The sequence below is a fragment of the Muscardinus avellanarius genome (assembly GCF_963383645.1).
Source record: "Muscardinus avellanarius genome assembly, chromosome: 5".
In the NCBI taxonomy this organism is placed as follows: Eukaryota; Metazoa; Chordata; class Mammalia; order Rodentia; family Gliridae; genus Muscardinus; species Muscardinus avellanarius.
In genome coordinates, this window is record NC_137790.1 from 63,084,579 (window position 1) to 63,098,373 (window position 13,795).

At 41.4% G+C, this 13,795-nt stretch overlaps 1 protein-coding gene across 1 annotated transcript in view; it reads right to left on the reverse strand.

The window, feature by feature from the left end:
* Nucleotides 1–1,539: 1,539 nt before the first annotated feature.
* CFAP44 (cilia and flagella associated protein 44) overlaps nt 1,540–13,795 on the reverse strand; it is a gene marked incomplete at both ends in the record, with an annotated part of 101,585 nt that continues 89,329 nt past the window's right edge. Inside the window, 5 exons of the mRNA XM_080696517.1 lie at nt 1,540–1,803; nt 5,523–5,657; nt 7,185–7,345; nt 11,837–12,038; nt 12,891–13,007. Coding sequence (XP_080552643.1) covers nt 1,540–1,803; nt 5,523–5,657; nt 7,185–7,345; nt 11,837–12,038; nt 12,891–13,007 — 879 coding nt within the window. The remainder of the gene's footprint in view (nt 1,804–5,522; nt 5,658–7,184; nt 7,346–11,836; nt 12,039–12,890; nt 13,008–13,795) is intronic.

Here is a 13,795-nt window from a genome sequence, read left to right on the forward strand (position 1 = left end):
AAAAAAAAAAAAAAAGAAATATGGATCTTAAGCCGGGCGTGGTGGCGCATGCTTGTAATCCCCGCGCTTGGGAGGCAGGAGGATCGCACAGGTTCAAAGCCGGCCTCAGCTACTCAGTGAGGCTCCCAGCAATTTAGTAAGACCGTTTCCAAATAAAATATAAAATAGATCTGGGAGTATAGGCTGGAGGTAGAAAACCTTTGGGTTCCACCCCCAGTACCACCAAAAAAAAAAAAAAAAAAGAAAGAAAAAGAAAAAGAAAAAGAAATATGGATGAAACAGTAGCTAAGTGGCTACCACCTCTAAAAATATTCTAACATGCAAGAAAAGCAAGTCCAGTCCACAATTTGGGGGGCAGGTCAGCAGATGAGCCAGGGGTTAGGGAGACTTGGCATTGAAGACTTGCTTTTTACACTTATGCAATACAGATACTGTCTTCTTCACCTTTCCCTCTTAGTGACCAATTTATACCCTGGGACAGCCTCAACAGAGCAGCGCATTAGTCCAGAGCCACAGGGTGCTAAATCCAAGGTGCCATGCTCTAACAGGACGGCAGGTGTCAGGGGGTCATTCATGGTGGTAACCATGAATTTCAATGAATGCTTACCCCCAAACAGAAATATTCTTAAATAGTTTTAAATGATTTGCATAATCAAAAGTGATGTTAGAGATGATTTCTCAGAGTGATGTGTATTTCATTTCTTCCTAATCTGTATTAAAACCAGCAAATGACTCAAGTAAAACCTGTAAGAAGATGGCACAGAACAGGAGAAGCTATTAGAAGCACTTACAATGCTGATGGAGCTGCAAAAGAAGAGACTCCTTATTGATCATTTTGCAAAACACACTCCTCTGCTCCACTGAGAGCCAAGGAGTTTGCAAAATCTCTGGGTGATTCAGGAAGCTGGTTTTATTCTGCTTCCTGCCAATCCAAAGCAAACTAAAGCAAGCTGCTTTGCTATGTCTGTCTGCATTTCCTGAATCCCAAACTCTTGAAAAACTGCTTTATGAAGTCCACAATGCCAAAATTCTAATTTGCATTCTTATTCTAAGATGATTTTGGAAAAATGGTTTATTTTTCTCTCGTGTTCCTTCATAGAATATTTAATTTTAAAAAGTTTATTTTCTAAGGATCCAAGAACCAAGAAAAGGAAGTTTTCTCATGGACTGCTGAGTGATCATCTTTCTTGTCAATGGCTAAATATTCAGAATGCCAGAAAAACAAGTTTTCATAAAACAAAATACATTTCAGATGCTTTCTTGTAACTCTGAGATACAGCCTTCCGTGACCTCATATTCATTCTAGAGGGGTCTAAACCTCTAAAATGGTGCAGTTCAGTAATAATTAGATGCTGGGTGCTAGAGTCAGTTCTAAGATAACCATTTTGTAGAAAAAATATTAAAATTACATGACAGGATTTGGTTTAAGGCTTTTGAATAAATTTACTTTAAAGTAATGACATTGTTGCAAGTGACAAAGAAACAGAAGTTCTGGTGAATTACATCAGACTCTTGGATGGATTTGAGAAAACAGTAATCCTAAACGTCCTCCAGATCTTCCTCCGGGTCTTCCTCTGGGTCTTCCTCCGGGTCTTCCTCCGGGTCCTCCTCCGGGTCCTCCTCAGGCTTCATTTCCTCCTCCCGTACAGGATGAATGGGTGGGAGGATGAGGCCTCCTTTTTTACGCAAAAGAGCAATCTCTTCCTTCAAGGCCAAAATCCTTTGTGCCTGGGCTTGGACCAATTCACTGATCTTCTCTTTTGCTCTAAGGTCTGCTTTCCGAGGGCCCTGGAAGGCATTGCCCTGTTGAAAGAAGACACCTTTCTACTTTCAGCATCACCACTGAGGATGTCAAAAATCCTCTATCCTTATATATCTGTTAGAAGTGAAGATCTTAAAGTCAATTTATTTCCATATTATTGTGGTACTGGAAATAGAACCCAAAGGGGTTCCAATCACTGAGGTACACTCCCAGACCTTCTTTATTTTCTATTTTAAAACAAGATCATGTTGAGTTGCCAAGAGTGGCCTTGAACCTGAGTTCCTCCTGTCTCAGCCTCCCAAGTGCTGAGATGACAGGTGTGCACCACCATGCTCAGCTCAATTTAAATAGTCACGGATCTAATTTAAGAAGCCTTCAATTTATCTACTAAAATTCCACCATTAGAAAGATGTGCCTCTAGCCTAATAAAACGTGTGTGCGTGTGTGTGTGTGCGTGCATGCGTGTGTGTGCGTGTGTGTGCGAGCATTTTACTGGAGATAGATCACAGGGGTACTTTACCACTGACTGAACTGCATTCCCAGACACTTTTATTTTTTTATTTTGAAACAATGGCTTGCTAAATTACTCAGGCTGGCCTCAAATTTGTAATCCTCTCTCAATCTCCCAAGTACTGAGATTACAGGCATCTGCCACCTTCCTCTGTTTGGAAAGTAACCCTTTAAAGTTAACCTTCAGTCATTCATTACCTGAGGGCTTATCACATATTTTGGTGCCCCCTGTGTGCCCCCCAAATCTCTACCTCCCTATCCGATTTCTCTCCCTGACCTGCAGATTCTTGCCCATTGCTTTAGACCTGGGTTTTTTCAGAGGCCTTCTTTGCCCCAAGGACCCAAGGACAAGGTTAGGATTTCCTGTTCTGTTCTATCAAAATCCCTTTGCACCTCTGGTTCCCTACATTGGAACTTTGAGGAAAGTAGTCCCTCCATCCTCTCAGGGACATCACTTGGATGAACTTATTTTCTTCCCATCAATTCCCAGCTCCTGAATATTGGCCTTTAAGCAGCAAGCAGCCAGATCTGAGTCCAGCAGCACTATGGTGGACCTTGAGAGTGAAATTTACCCAATAACCTGCCTCTTTCCGATTTATTTATTTTAGAGGGAGGCTATGAAAGCTAAACACCAATCTTATGTATTCTCTCCCAGTGAGGGGTAGTTAAGTAGATGTAGACAGAAAACCTTTCCTCTCTCCTTCCCTCCTTCCGTCCTTCCTTTCTTTCTTTGTTTTTTTCTTTCTTTCTTCTTTCCTTCTTCTCTCTTTCCCTCTCTCTCTTTCTCTCTCTCTGTCTTCTTTCTCTCTTTCTTTCTGTCTTTCTGTACTGGGAATCAAACCCGGGACCTAGTACATACTAGACAATTGCTCTACCACTGAGCAATAAATTTAAAAGGCCCCCATCCCCCCTTTTAAATTTAATTTTGAGAAAGGCCTCCCTAAGTTGCCCCGTCTGGCCTCAAATGTGTGATCCTTCTGCTTCAGCCTCCCCAGAAGCTGTATTACAGGCATGTGCCACCACTCCCAGCAAAACATTTATTTTCCTATTAGAAGAGGATGGCACATGGATGAAATAAAGCTGAAGTGGCCACCTTGTGGCCTTAAAAGGAACACTGACAGAATCACTGAGATGAGGGCTCTCATGTCACAGGCCCACAAGACCAAAACACAGTCATATCCCTCCAGACTTCCTGTCAAGTGAGAAAAAAAGAAACCTCCCATTTGTTTCACCCACTCTTAATGGGACTTTTGGTTATATGTAGCTAAAATTATGCCTCATCCACCAACTCATGCCCAGTTGTTCTAGTTGGTCACTTTGACGTCACCTTAACTTCCCCCTCATTCTCCTCACCATATTTGAACAGATTTGGGCTAATTCCACTTGGAAATGTCTTTTGACACCGGATTTTTCATTTATATCCTCTCCCAATTCATTACCAGATCATTGTAATGGAGTCAGCCGGCACTGGCGGCAGATACACCTGCCTTTGAAAACTTCACCATGCATTAACTCAGAGAGCTCCAGAAAGTTACTTAACTTTCAGCTTTGGAAAGTAGTGTTTGAGAATTAACAAGCCTGTACATGTAGAGATGTACTCTGTACAAAGTTATGTACTAGTAATCGCTTTTCCCATCCTGTCCCCAAGCTCTTTTGTCTTCACTATATCTGGAAAACATCAAGTTAACCAATGTTTATTGGCTGCTTAATCCATGAAGATTTTGTTTAGACATTAACTTTTTTCAAATAGAGCTTTGATCCTTTACTCCAAAATTCTTCAGTGTATAAGGGTCCTTAATATTCAAATTCTAGACTTTCCTTTAATGTCTAATCTCCAATTACATGCCTCCCAACTGCTCTTATTCATTCTCCATGAAATAAATCTTTCCTATTTGAGGATTTTTTAAATCAGTCTCCAGTAAAACACACACACACACACACACACACACACACACACACACACAAACACACACACACACACACGTTGTTAATTAGTCTAGAGGCATATATTTTTAATGGTGAGATTTTAGCAGAAGAATTGAAGGCTCCTTAAATTAAGGATCAGTGGCTTTATTGATTAAAAGTGGGGCGTGGTGGCACATACCTGCTCTCCCAGTACTTGGAAAGCTGAGACAGGGACACAGGTTCGAAGCTACCCTTGGCAATTTAGCAAGAGCTTTTGCCTACACAGTGATTTTTAGACTTTAGAGTGCATCCGAATTACCCAGAAGGCTTGCTAATGAGCAAATTGCGAGGCCTCTCCCCCCAAAGTCCTGATTCAGTAGCTCTTGGGTAGGGCATAAGAATTTGCATTTCAAACAAGTTCTCAGATAACACACTGTTTTTCAGGGGAATTTTTTTTTTTTTTTTCGTACTGGGAATGGAATCCAGGGGAATTCTATCTTCAAGCTACACCCCCAGCCCTATTTTTTATTCTTTATTTTGAAATAGAGTCTCATTAGTTGCAAAGGGCCTCACTAAATAGTGAGGCTGTCTGTGAACCGGGATCCTCCTGTCTCAGTCTCCCAAATACTGGGATCACAAATGTATGCCACCAAGCCCAGCTCCAGGGAACCATATTTTGAGGACACCTGGCATAGACTACATCCAGGGTGCTTAAAAATATACATAAATCAAGGAAAGCTAAGAGAAACAAGTGACATATTTGCAGACAAAATTCTAAGTATGTAACGTGCAGTTTAGAATATGCCATGTGTGTGCTAGGTTCCTAGAGGGACTGGCTTACATTGGGTAAACTTTTATTAAGTACCCACTACATGCTATGTGTTAAGTACTTTCTTAGGTTCAATAAGTATTATAAAGTAGCAAGCTGAAATACACAAAAAAATAGCAAAGATTTTTCTGAGGGAATATGTAAGGTCTCACAATCCAAGATAAACACTTCAGGTCAAATGAAATAAACAGGTATTAGAAACAGATGTGTAACACTAAATTCAGGGAGTACATGAGCATCATTATTTATAACTAGATAACCTTATCTCTTTAGGACCAAGGCAAGCCAAGAGACTAGTACAAAGTTCGTGGCTCTCAAGAGGCACCCCACAGTCTAGTCCTGGAGCGGCCTACCCCGCGATGGCTAATCCTGGCTCAGGGCGTCCAGGGATGCAGATGGCCCGCAAGTGGTCCAAGACCGAGGTCTGCTTACATGCCAGCACTTGACATTCTTGTGAGAAGCTACCTTTGCAGAATTTCCTCAACCTGAAAAAAGGACTGAAGATGAGGACCGTACCTGCTGGTTCTGCAGAGTATTCAACCGAGAATCAAGTTTCTTCTTTTCGATGCATAAATCATTCATCTGATGAAGCTTTTTGGTGTGTTCTTTTGTCTTCATCATCAATTCCCATCGCACTTGAGCAATCTTTTCCTACCCGGGGCAGGAAGATGTAAAATAAATTAAATGAAGAAGAAAGGAAAAAGGGGAAAATATCCAGATGTGATCAAAACCATCAAGCAAATGGAGCAATATGCGTACATGAAAATAATCAGAAGCCAAGGCGAAACTGCAGCTAGAAGCAACTGCACTGAGTTTGGTTTAATTAATGATAAGAAGAATACAAGGGGCTCGAAGATAAAAAGCAGGTGAAAAAAAAAGATACAGGCAGATGTCAGTCTATTGTTGAGGAATAATACTAGTATGCATACTGATTACTGGTACTTCTTGCATGAGAAAAGGATGATAATTTAAACAGCACACTTCCATTTGGTGCTCTTTCTCCAGTCTTAGCGTCAAGGTAGGCAGCTTGGCTAACTGTACATCCATCTACAAAGTGGCTTTCTTTTGTTCTTCAGTTGTCCCAGCAAATTATGTTAGATTGCAAATATTATCTCCAATATTCCCCTTACAGGGACCGATTCTGCTGATAGGAACACTGAGATCATTTGTTTCTTCAAAGTACTGTGGTAAATTTTAGATTAGCCAAGATGAGATAGGGCCATTGGACAAGATGGAGAGCTCTGGGAAACTCTCTTTCTGCCCTATCTGCTGATGAGATAAGACCGGAAATTGGAGGAGTCATAATGACCTGTGGGCTTACGAAAACTGTAGAAACTTCTGTCTCTGGAATCAGGCCAGAACTGGAGCTCAGAGAACAATATGTAGGCATTACTGTCTTCTAAGACCTCAGCAGTCATAGAAACTATGCCTGTTATAAAACAAGTATTACTTAGATATACTACTTAAGACAGCCTGCCAAAGCTATACAATTAGGACCACCAGAGGACAGAAGTTCCATTTTTAACAGTCAGATCATTTATACTTTAAAATATTTTTATTGGTACATGATAGTTGTATATCATAATGAGATTCATGGTTTCGTAGTCATATATTCACATGACATTATTTGGCCCGTTCAGAGCATTTACACTTTAATGTAGGCCTCAAAGTGAGATCTCTCTGTGATTGTGTGTGTGTGTGTGTGTGTGTGTGTGTGTGATTAGGCATTGAGTCCATACATGCTACGCAAACTCTCTACCACTTAGGTATATCTCTATACCATCTTATTTTATTTTATTTTATTTTGAGATAAGAGTCTTATATGAGGCTCACGTTGGCCTCAAACTTGCTATCCTCCTGCCTTAGCCTCCCAAGTCATTGGGACTGCAGGAACATACCACCAGCCTGGTTTCTCTATCATCTTTCATGCTGTTTGGTATCACGCATATGTTCATTTTAACCTCGAAACCTAGAGCTGGCGCTTTCCATTCAATGCAGACAAGTCCCTCCAAGTGAACAGTAAGGAAGCAGAGACAGGCCCAGGATGGGGGAGCCCACCAGGGCTCACAGATCCAGCACCAGCGGCACAGATGCCTACTGGGAGCGGCTCACAGCTCACCAGGATACCTTGCCGCCACCCAGATTCAACCAAAACACCCACCTGCCTCTCCTCCTCACCTCCCACATCCTTATTTCCTTTGCATTCATTAATTCTTTTCTCAGTTTTCTGATCTTCAGTTCTTCGAGTGTCGTATTAACAGAAAGTGTCTGAAGGGCTTCAAGATCTATCACCCGGCCAAACTTGCTGATCATTAGTCGACGCACTGTTTCCTCCATTTCTGAAAGAACACAGCCACTGTTCAGTGGGTCCTAGTGTTACTGAATAAATGCCAAGCACAATATCATTCTAAGGGTTGGCTTTTGCAATTGGGAAGGTATCTTATGCTGCCAGTTGATTTTTCCTCTGTGGCTTTGCATCTGTGATTTTCCTTCCTCACTTAAAATACCTTTATTGTCTTTTCATCCTCAAAATCCTGTGTAATCCTAGAGTGACACATGCATATCCATGTTTATAGAAGCCAAATTCACAACAGCCAAATTATGGACCAGCCTAGGTCTCCATCAACAGAAGAATGGATAAAGCTGGGCGTGGTGGCGCACGCCTGTAATCCCACCCAGTACTTGGGAGGCTGAGACAGGAGGACTGTGCAGGTTCGAAGCCAGCCTCAGCTACTTAGTGAGGCTCTCAGCAGCTTAGTGAGGCCCTGTTTCCAAATAAAAATATAGAACAGGTCTGGGGGTGTAGCCCGGAGGTAGAAGGCCCCGGGGTTCTATCCCCTGTGCAACTAAAATAAAAATACATAAATAGATAAATAAAACAGATGAATGGTAAAGAAAAACTGTGGTATCTACACATAGTAGATTTTTACTCAGCCATAAAAAGATCAAAATTACGTCATTTGCAGGAAAATAGATGGAACTTGAAAAGTGCTAAGTGAGACCAGCCAGTTTAAAAAGAGTCAAGGGTCATATGTTTTCTCTCATATATAGATGCTAGAAAGAAAATAGGAAACACGAGAGACTAGATAAATGAGGAGAGTGCTCAGGAGAACAGTGGCGGGGAACAGGGGAAGGGAGGTGGGAGGGGGAAGGAGGCTGGAGGAGGGACGCCGTGCACACAGTGCTGTGTCTGGATGTGAAGCTCTCACTACCAACCTCACTGCGGGGAGGGGCGAGCGAGGTGGGAGGCAGAGGGAAGCGCACCACGCGCTGCGGTGCACGTATGTCTGCGTCCCTTTGCGCCTCACTATGATGTGTAATTGCAATGCACTAATAAAAGAATACAAGTAAATGTAAATATGGAAACATTTTTTGTGTGTGTGGTACTGGGGATGGAATCCAGGGGCTTTTCTGCCTCCAGGCTCTACTCTACCTATTTTATAATTTATCTGGAAACAGGGTCTCACTAAGTTGCTGAGAGCCTCACTAAGTAGCTAAGGCTGGCTTCCAACCTGTGCGATCCTCCTGTCTCAGCCTCCCAAGCGCTGGGATTACAAGTGTGCGCCATCACGCCCGGCAATATGGAAATATTTTAAAAAGAAAAAAAAGTCCTATGTAAAATGAACTCATTTTTCCCAAGTGGCTTACACACTCTCATCTACCCCTCCTCAGAATGTTAATGGACTCCAATTAGAGGATGCACTTTTCCACTTTAAAAATTATTGATTTTGCAACATTTGGTGTTAAGACTAAAGCAGGCCTTTTATGGAAGTCTCTATCGTATCCCAAGGAAGAACTGATTCCTGCGTGGTCCATAAGGCCCTATGTGGTCTGCTCACCCTGCTATTCTCTCTCTCACCTCCTTTCCCACACCTCTCCTCATCCACTCCACATCTGATCTCAGACTTATGGTATCAAATCATGTGTCAAGAGGAGATATACGGCATAATGTATTTATAAAGCTCTGAATCAGTGTGTTAGCGAGGAATGAATATAAATACATAAAAACTATATTTTTTAAAAGGGAGGAAATGCTAAACACAAAATTTGGGAATAGTGGTTTTCTCTGGGAATGGAATAAAGATAATGCCCACAGCCAATGTTGCAATATTGGTAATATTGTTGTTAATAAGTTGGGTGGTAGGTAGGTTCATAGGATTCACTTTGTTATAATACTTGATAACTTATGCATATGCTCCATACTCCAGGTACTACAGAGTATTTTAAAGGATAATTATCCTTACACTATGCATCTCACAAACATACATCAATTCCTGGTCTATAATAAACACAGTGTGAAGGACATTATTAATTGAGAAAACTAAAGAAAATATCTTTTTAAAAATTATGTATTTTTATCATGTGAAATATGGTATTTTGAAATACATTGTGGAAGGACAAAATTGAACTAATTAATGCATATACTACCTTATATACTCATTTTGGGGTCAGAACATTTAAAAATTTATTCTTAGAAATATTTAAAAAAATACATTGTTATTAAATAAAGTCACCATGTTATACAAGAGCACTTCTGAAACTCATGGAAACTTTGTACCCTTGAGCAAACATCTCCCAACCTCCCAACCATACCCTACAACCCCTGCTAACCATCAAATTTTACTGTTTTTATGAGTCCAACTGTGGTGTGTGTGTGTGTGTGTGTGTGTGTGTGTGTGTGTGTGTGTGTTGCTAGGGATTAAACATTGAACCCAGGGGCATTCTACCTTTGCTATATAACCCCAGCCCTACTTTATTTGGAAACAAAGTCTCTCTAGATTGCTGAAAGCCTCACTAAATTGCTAAGGCTGGCTTCAAATCTGCAATCCTTCCTGTCTCTGCCTCCAAAGGACTAGGATTACAGGTGTGCAACACCATTCCTGGCTGAATTCATTTTTTTTGCAGGTCTGGGGATGGAACCCAGGGGCATTCGACCTCCGAGTTACACCCCCTGCCCTATTTTTTATTCTCTATTTTGAAACCAAGTCTCACTGAGTTGCAGAGGGCCTCACTAAGTAGCCGAGGCTGTCTGCGAACCGTGATCCTCCAGGTCTCAACCTCCCGTCCGAATGCTGGGATTACACGTGTGCGCCACCACGCCCAGCTCCTGAATTCAATTTTTTAATATCCCACATAACTAATTAGTGAGGTCAAGTGGTATTTATCTTTCTATGCTTGAATTTTCATTCACCCTCCAGGCTCATTCACATTGGCTCAGGTGACAGGATTTCCTTCTTTTTCAGGCTAATATTCCATTGTGTGTATGTTCCACACTTTATTTATCCATTCCTCTGTTGATGGACACTCAGGCGGATTCCATATCTTGGCTATTGTGAATAATGCTATAATAAATACTGGTGTGTAGATGTCTCTTTGACATACTAATTTCATTTCATTTGGATACATTCCTAGTGGAGGAATTATTGGATTGCAAACTATCTTTAATGACTTCAAAACAGGAGAGAATTTTCTTAAACAAGAGATATACAATATGCAAACCATAAAGCAATAATTACAATTTACCACATCAAGATTTTGAACATCTACACAGAGAGTAAAAAGGCATGCAACAAACTAAAAAAGATTCAAAGCGAATTTAATGGACAAAAAAATTAAGGATTATCTACACCTGATAAGAAAACAAATGCAAAAAAGAAATGAAAAAAAAATGGGCAAAAGATAGAAGAGGCAAAGTCCAGAAAGGTAACAAATAAGTGGGTAGTGAATGCCTGTGAAGATGTCCACCTCCCAGCAATTGAGAAAATGTGGACAAAACCACAGCTAAGTGCAATTTACTCTCCACCAGGCAGGCGGAAATATTAGAGCCCGATAGTACCAAGTGTTGATGACAATACTGAAATTTTTATCCCCTGGAGGGGCCATGGGTGGATAAGTTTGTTCAGTTACTATGGGAGAAAACTTGGCAATATGTAGGAAGGCTGAAAATACGCAATTCCTCCTATAATCCAAAGTTCCCAGTATAGTGGGATTCACCTTTTTACATGTGTGCACCATCTATAAAATGAAAAATCAGAAATACCTAAGCATCCATCAGGAGAAGCCTGAAGAAGTAAATCATTTTTTATGCATACAATGAAAAACAGTAGCAGCAGTAGTAGTAGTTGTTAAAGTGTTTAAGTTATCTGTAGCAAAATGAACAACTCCAAAATTGGTTAATAAAGCGAACCACAAAATATGACTATTATCATAGTTAAAAATATGCAAGGTAGCCGGGCGTGGTGGCGAACGCTTGTAATCCCCGCGCTTGGGAGGCAGAGACAGGAGGATCGCGCAGGTTCGAAGCCAGCCGCGCGCTGGCTTAGGAGACCCTGTTTCCAAATAAAAATGTAATAATAGGTCTGGAAGTGTAGCCTGGAGGTAGAAGGGCTTCCAGGAACCCCAGTACCACACACACACACACAAAAATATGCAAGGTAGTTCTATGTGCTATGTGAGAATACAAATGTGTGTGTGTGTGCATGCGTGTGTGTGAGAGTGTGTGTGTATACACACCTTGGGAAGGAGAAGCAAATAATATTAGAAAAAGACAGGGCCAATATTTTATTTCTTAAGCATGTTAGTGGGTACACGTGTTAATATATTATTCTATTATACAGAAAGAGAAACAGATTCTGTGATAAAGGACTTCTTTGAAAACAGGACAGTGGTCCTCCTGTGGTGTCAGGAGCTGGTGAGGAGGAAGATGGGAAGGTAGGGGTTTGGGTTTCCTTGCTCTGTGGTTCTGATCCCGTGGCAACTGTGTTTAAAGTTGGAGGCAGCTCCCTGATAGTTCTCCCCTGTACCAATACTCCATGGGCTCAGATACTCACTCTGTATGGTTTTTGCCATCTCTCTCTTTTCTCGGATGAGCAGCTTGCGTCTCTCCCGGCATTCTTTGTTAAGTTTCTGCTGCTTGGAATTTTCCTCATGGAGCTGTACAATTCGTTCTTGCAGCCGTCCCAAGGAGTGGTTAGAGAAGACCAATGTACCAGAAAGATCATTAGGTATTTCACCAGATACCATGTACTCTATCTACAAAACGAAAGAAACCAAAATCAAAATTGAGTACCAACTAACTCTGAAGTAGGAGAAAATGCACACTCCCTTCTGTCCCGGACTTAACTCCTCGCCTTTGGGCTCCTCTCTTTCTCACCACTGAGTGGCAGTGACCATGTAATAGAAAGTTGTCAAGCCACATTATGTGTCTTTAGCGACAGCAAATCTTCCCATAGGGATTATGCCTAATATCTATTGCATAATGATGGAACCAACATTTTGGGGTTGGCACAGTAGGCAAACTGCTACATACAGCTCACCCTGCTTTGGGACAGATTACACAGAATGCAAATAAGGCTGAAATTGGATTTGGGGATTTTTTTCTTCCTGAAATACAGTTTCTTCTATTAACCTGACAAAAGATAAGTATCCCCCGCAATTTCATATTAGTTGCAATTCAAATAGATGGTAGAAATGAACAAAGAAAGGGAATAAAAAGAAAGCATTTTCTTTTTGTCCTGACCACTCTTATTAATGAGTTGAGATTAAGAGAAGATAATTCTTCGGTTCCTGTCTAAAGATGATGTGCAAGGCGACATGTGTGGCAGACCCAAGATTCGATCTCCGGGTTATTTCATTAAGTCATGCCTCTAAACCGGAAATGACTGAACTTTCCAGGTGATCATGGACCACCAGGAAATATGCATCTTTTGATGTTATACTTTCATCACAGTCTGATAATGGATAAGAAAAACTGGTGTCCTTCTATGGATAGAATCCTTAGGCAAGGACCACAGTTCTCCCGGGTCACCCATCAAGCCTTCTCTAGAAAACCCCACTGCGGACTTTCAGCGAGTACAGGGCGGGGCGACCTCTCACGAGCGTCACCTGGTGGAGCTTGAGCGGAATCACAACCAGCAGTTCATTCAGCTGCTGCTGCTTCTCTCGCTGGTAAGCCTCCAGCGCCTTCTCTGCCGCATTCAGATTCATTGCCACGACTTTGACCTGTAGGAAGCCCCCATGTGAGAGATGCTGACAAGATTCCGTGCGTGGACACCTACTGTGGAAAATTGGGGTATTTTTGGGAAGAAGTACAGTGTGAGCGGGATGTGCCTGGGTGGGCCATGACTAAGGGCAAGACTCCAGTTTCTAACTTCTTGTCAAGTTAGAATGTACCTCACTTTTAAAATCATTCCTATGGCCCCAGAGTTGTAAAGGTTTTGTGAAGGTTTGTAAAGTTTTTTGCTCAGAAGACATGCCCTCATCCATTTTTTATTTTCTGCATGAAAAGTAGCCCTCAGCATGGAATGTCTTTCCAGAATACTAAGAATCTTGTTTGATCATGATGGTGTTAATAAAGTTAAGAAAAAAATGTTTCAAAGCAATGAAAGTAAGACAGGTATGGGGGAGCACCCTTGTGAAGCTAGTGCTTGGGGAAGCTGACACAGGAAGATTACAGGTTTGTGGCCAGCCTCATAAACTTAAGTGAGGCCCTCAGGAATTTAGTGAGACCCTATTTCAAAATAAAAAAAATAAATAAAGTAGGGCTAGGCATGTAGCTCAGAAGTCAAATGCTCCTGGGTTCAATCCCCAGTATCACATTAAAAAAAGCAATGGAATCACTAACTTCAGTATTTCTAGAGCATGGTCTTCATTTCCTAGTAACCTGGAACTTTTCCAGATCATTTCCTGTTAGCAAGAGAGGAAGCAATCTATCAAATATATTTCTGAATATGAATCAAGTTGAATGCTGTTACTCTAAGCAGGAGTGCCACAGAGGGAAAGTGAGCAGA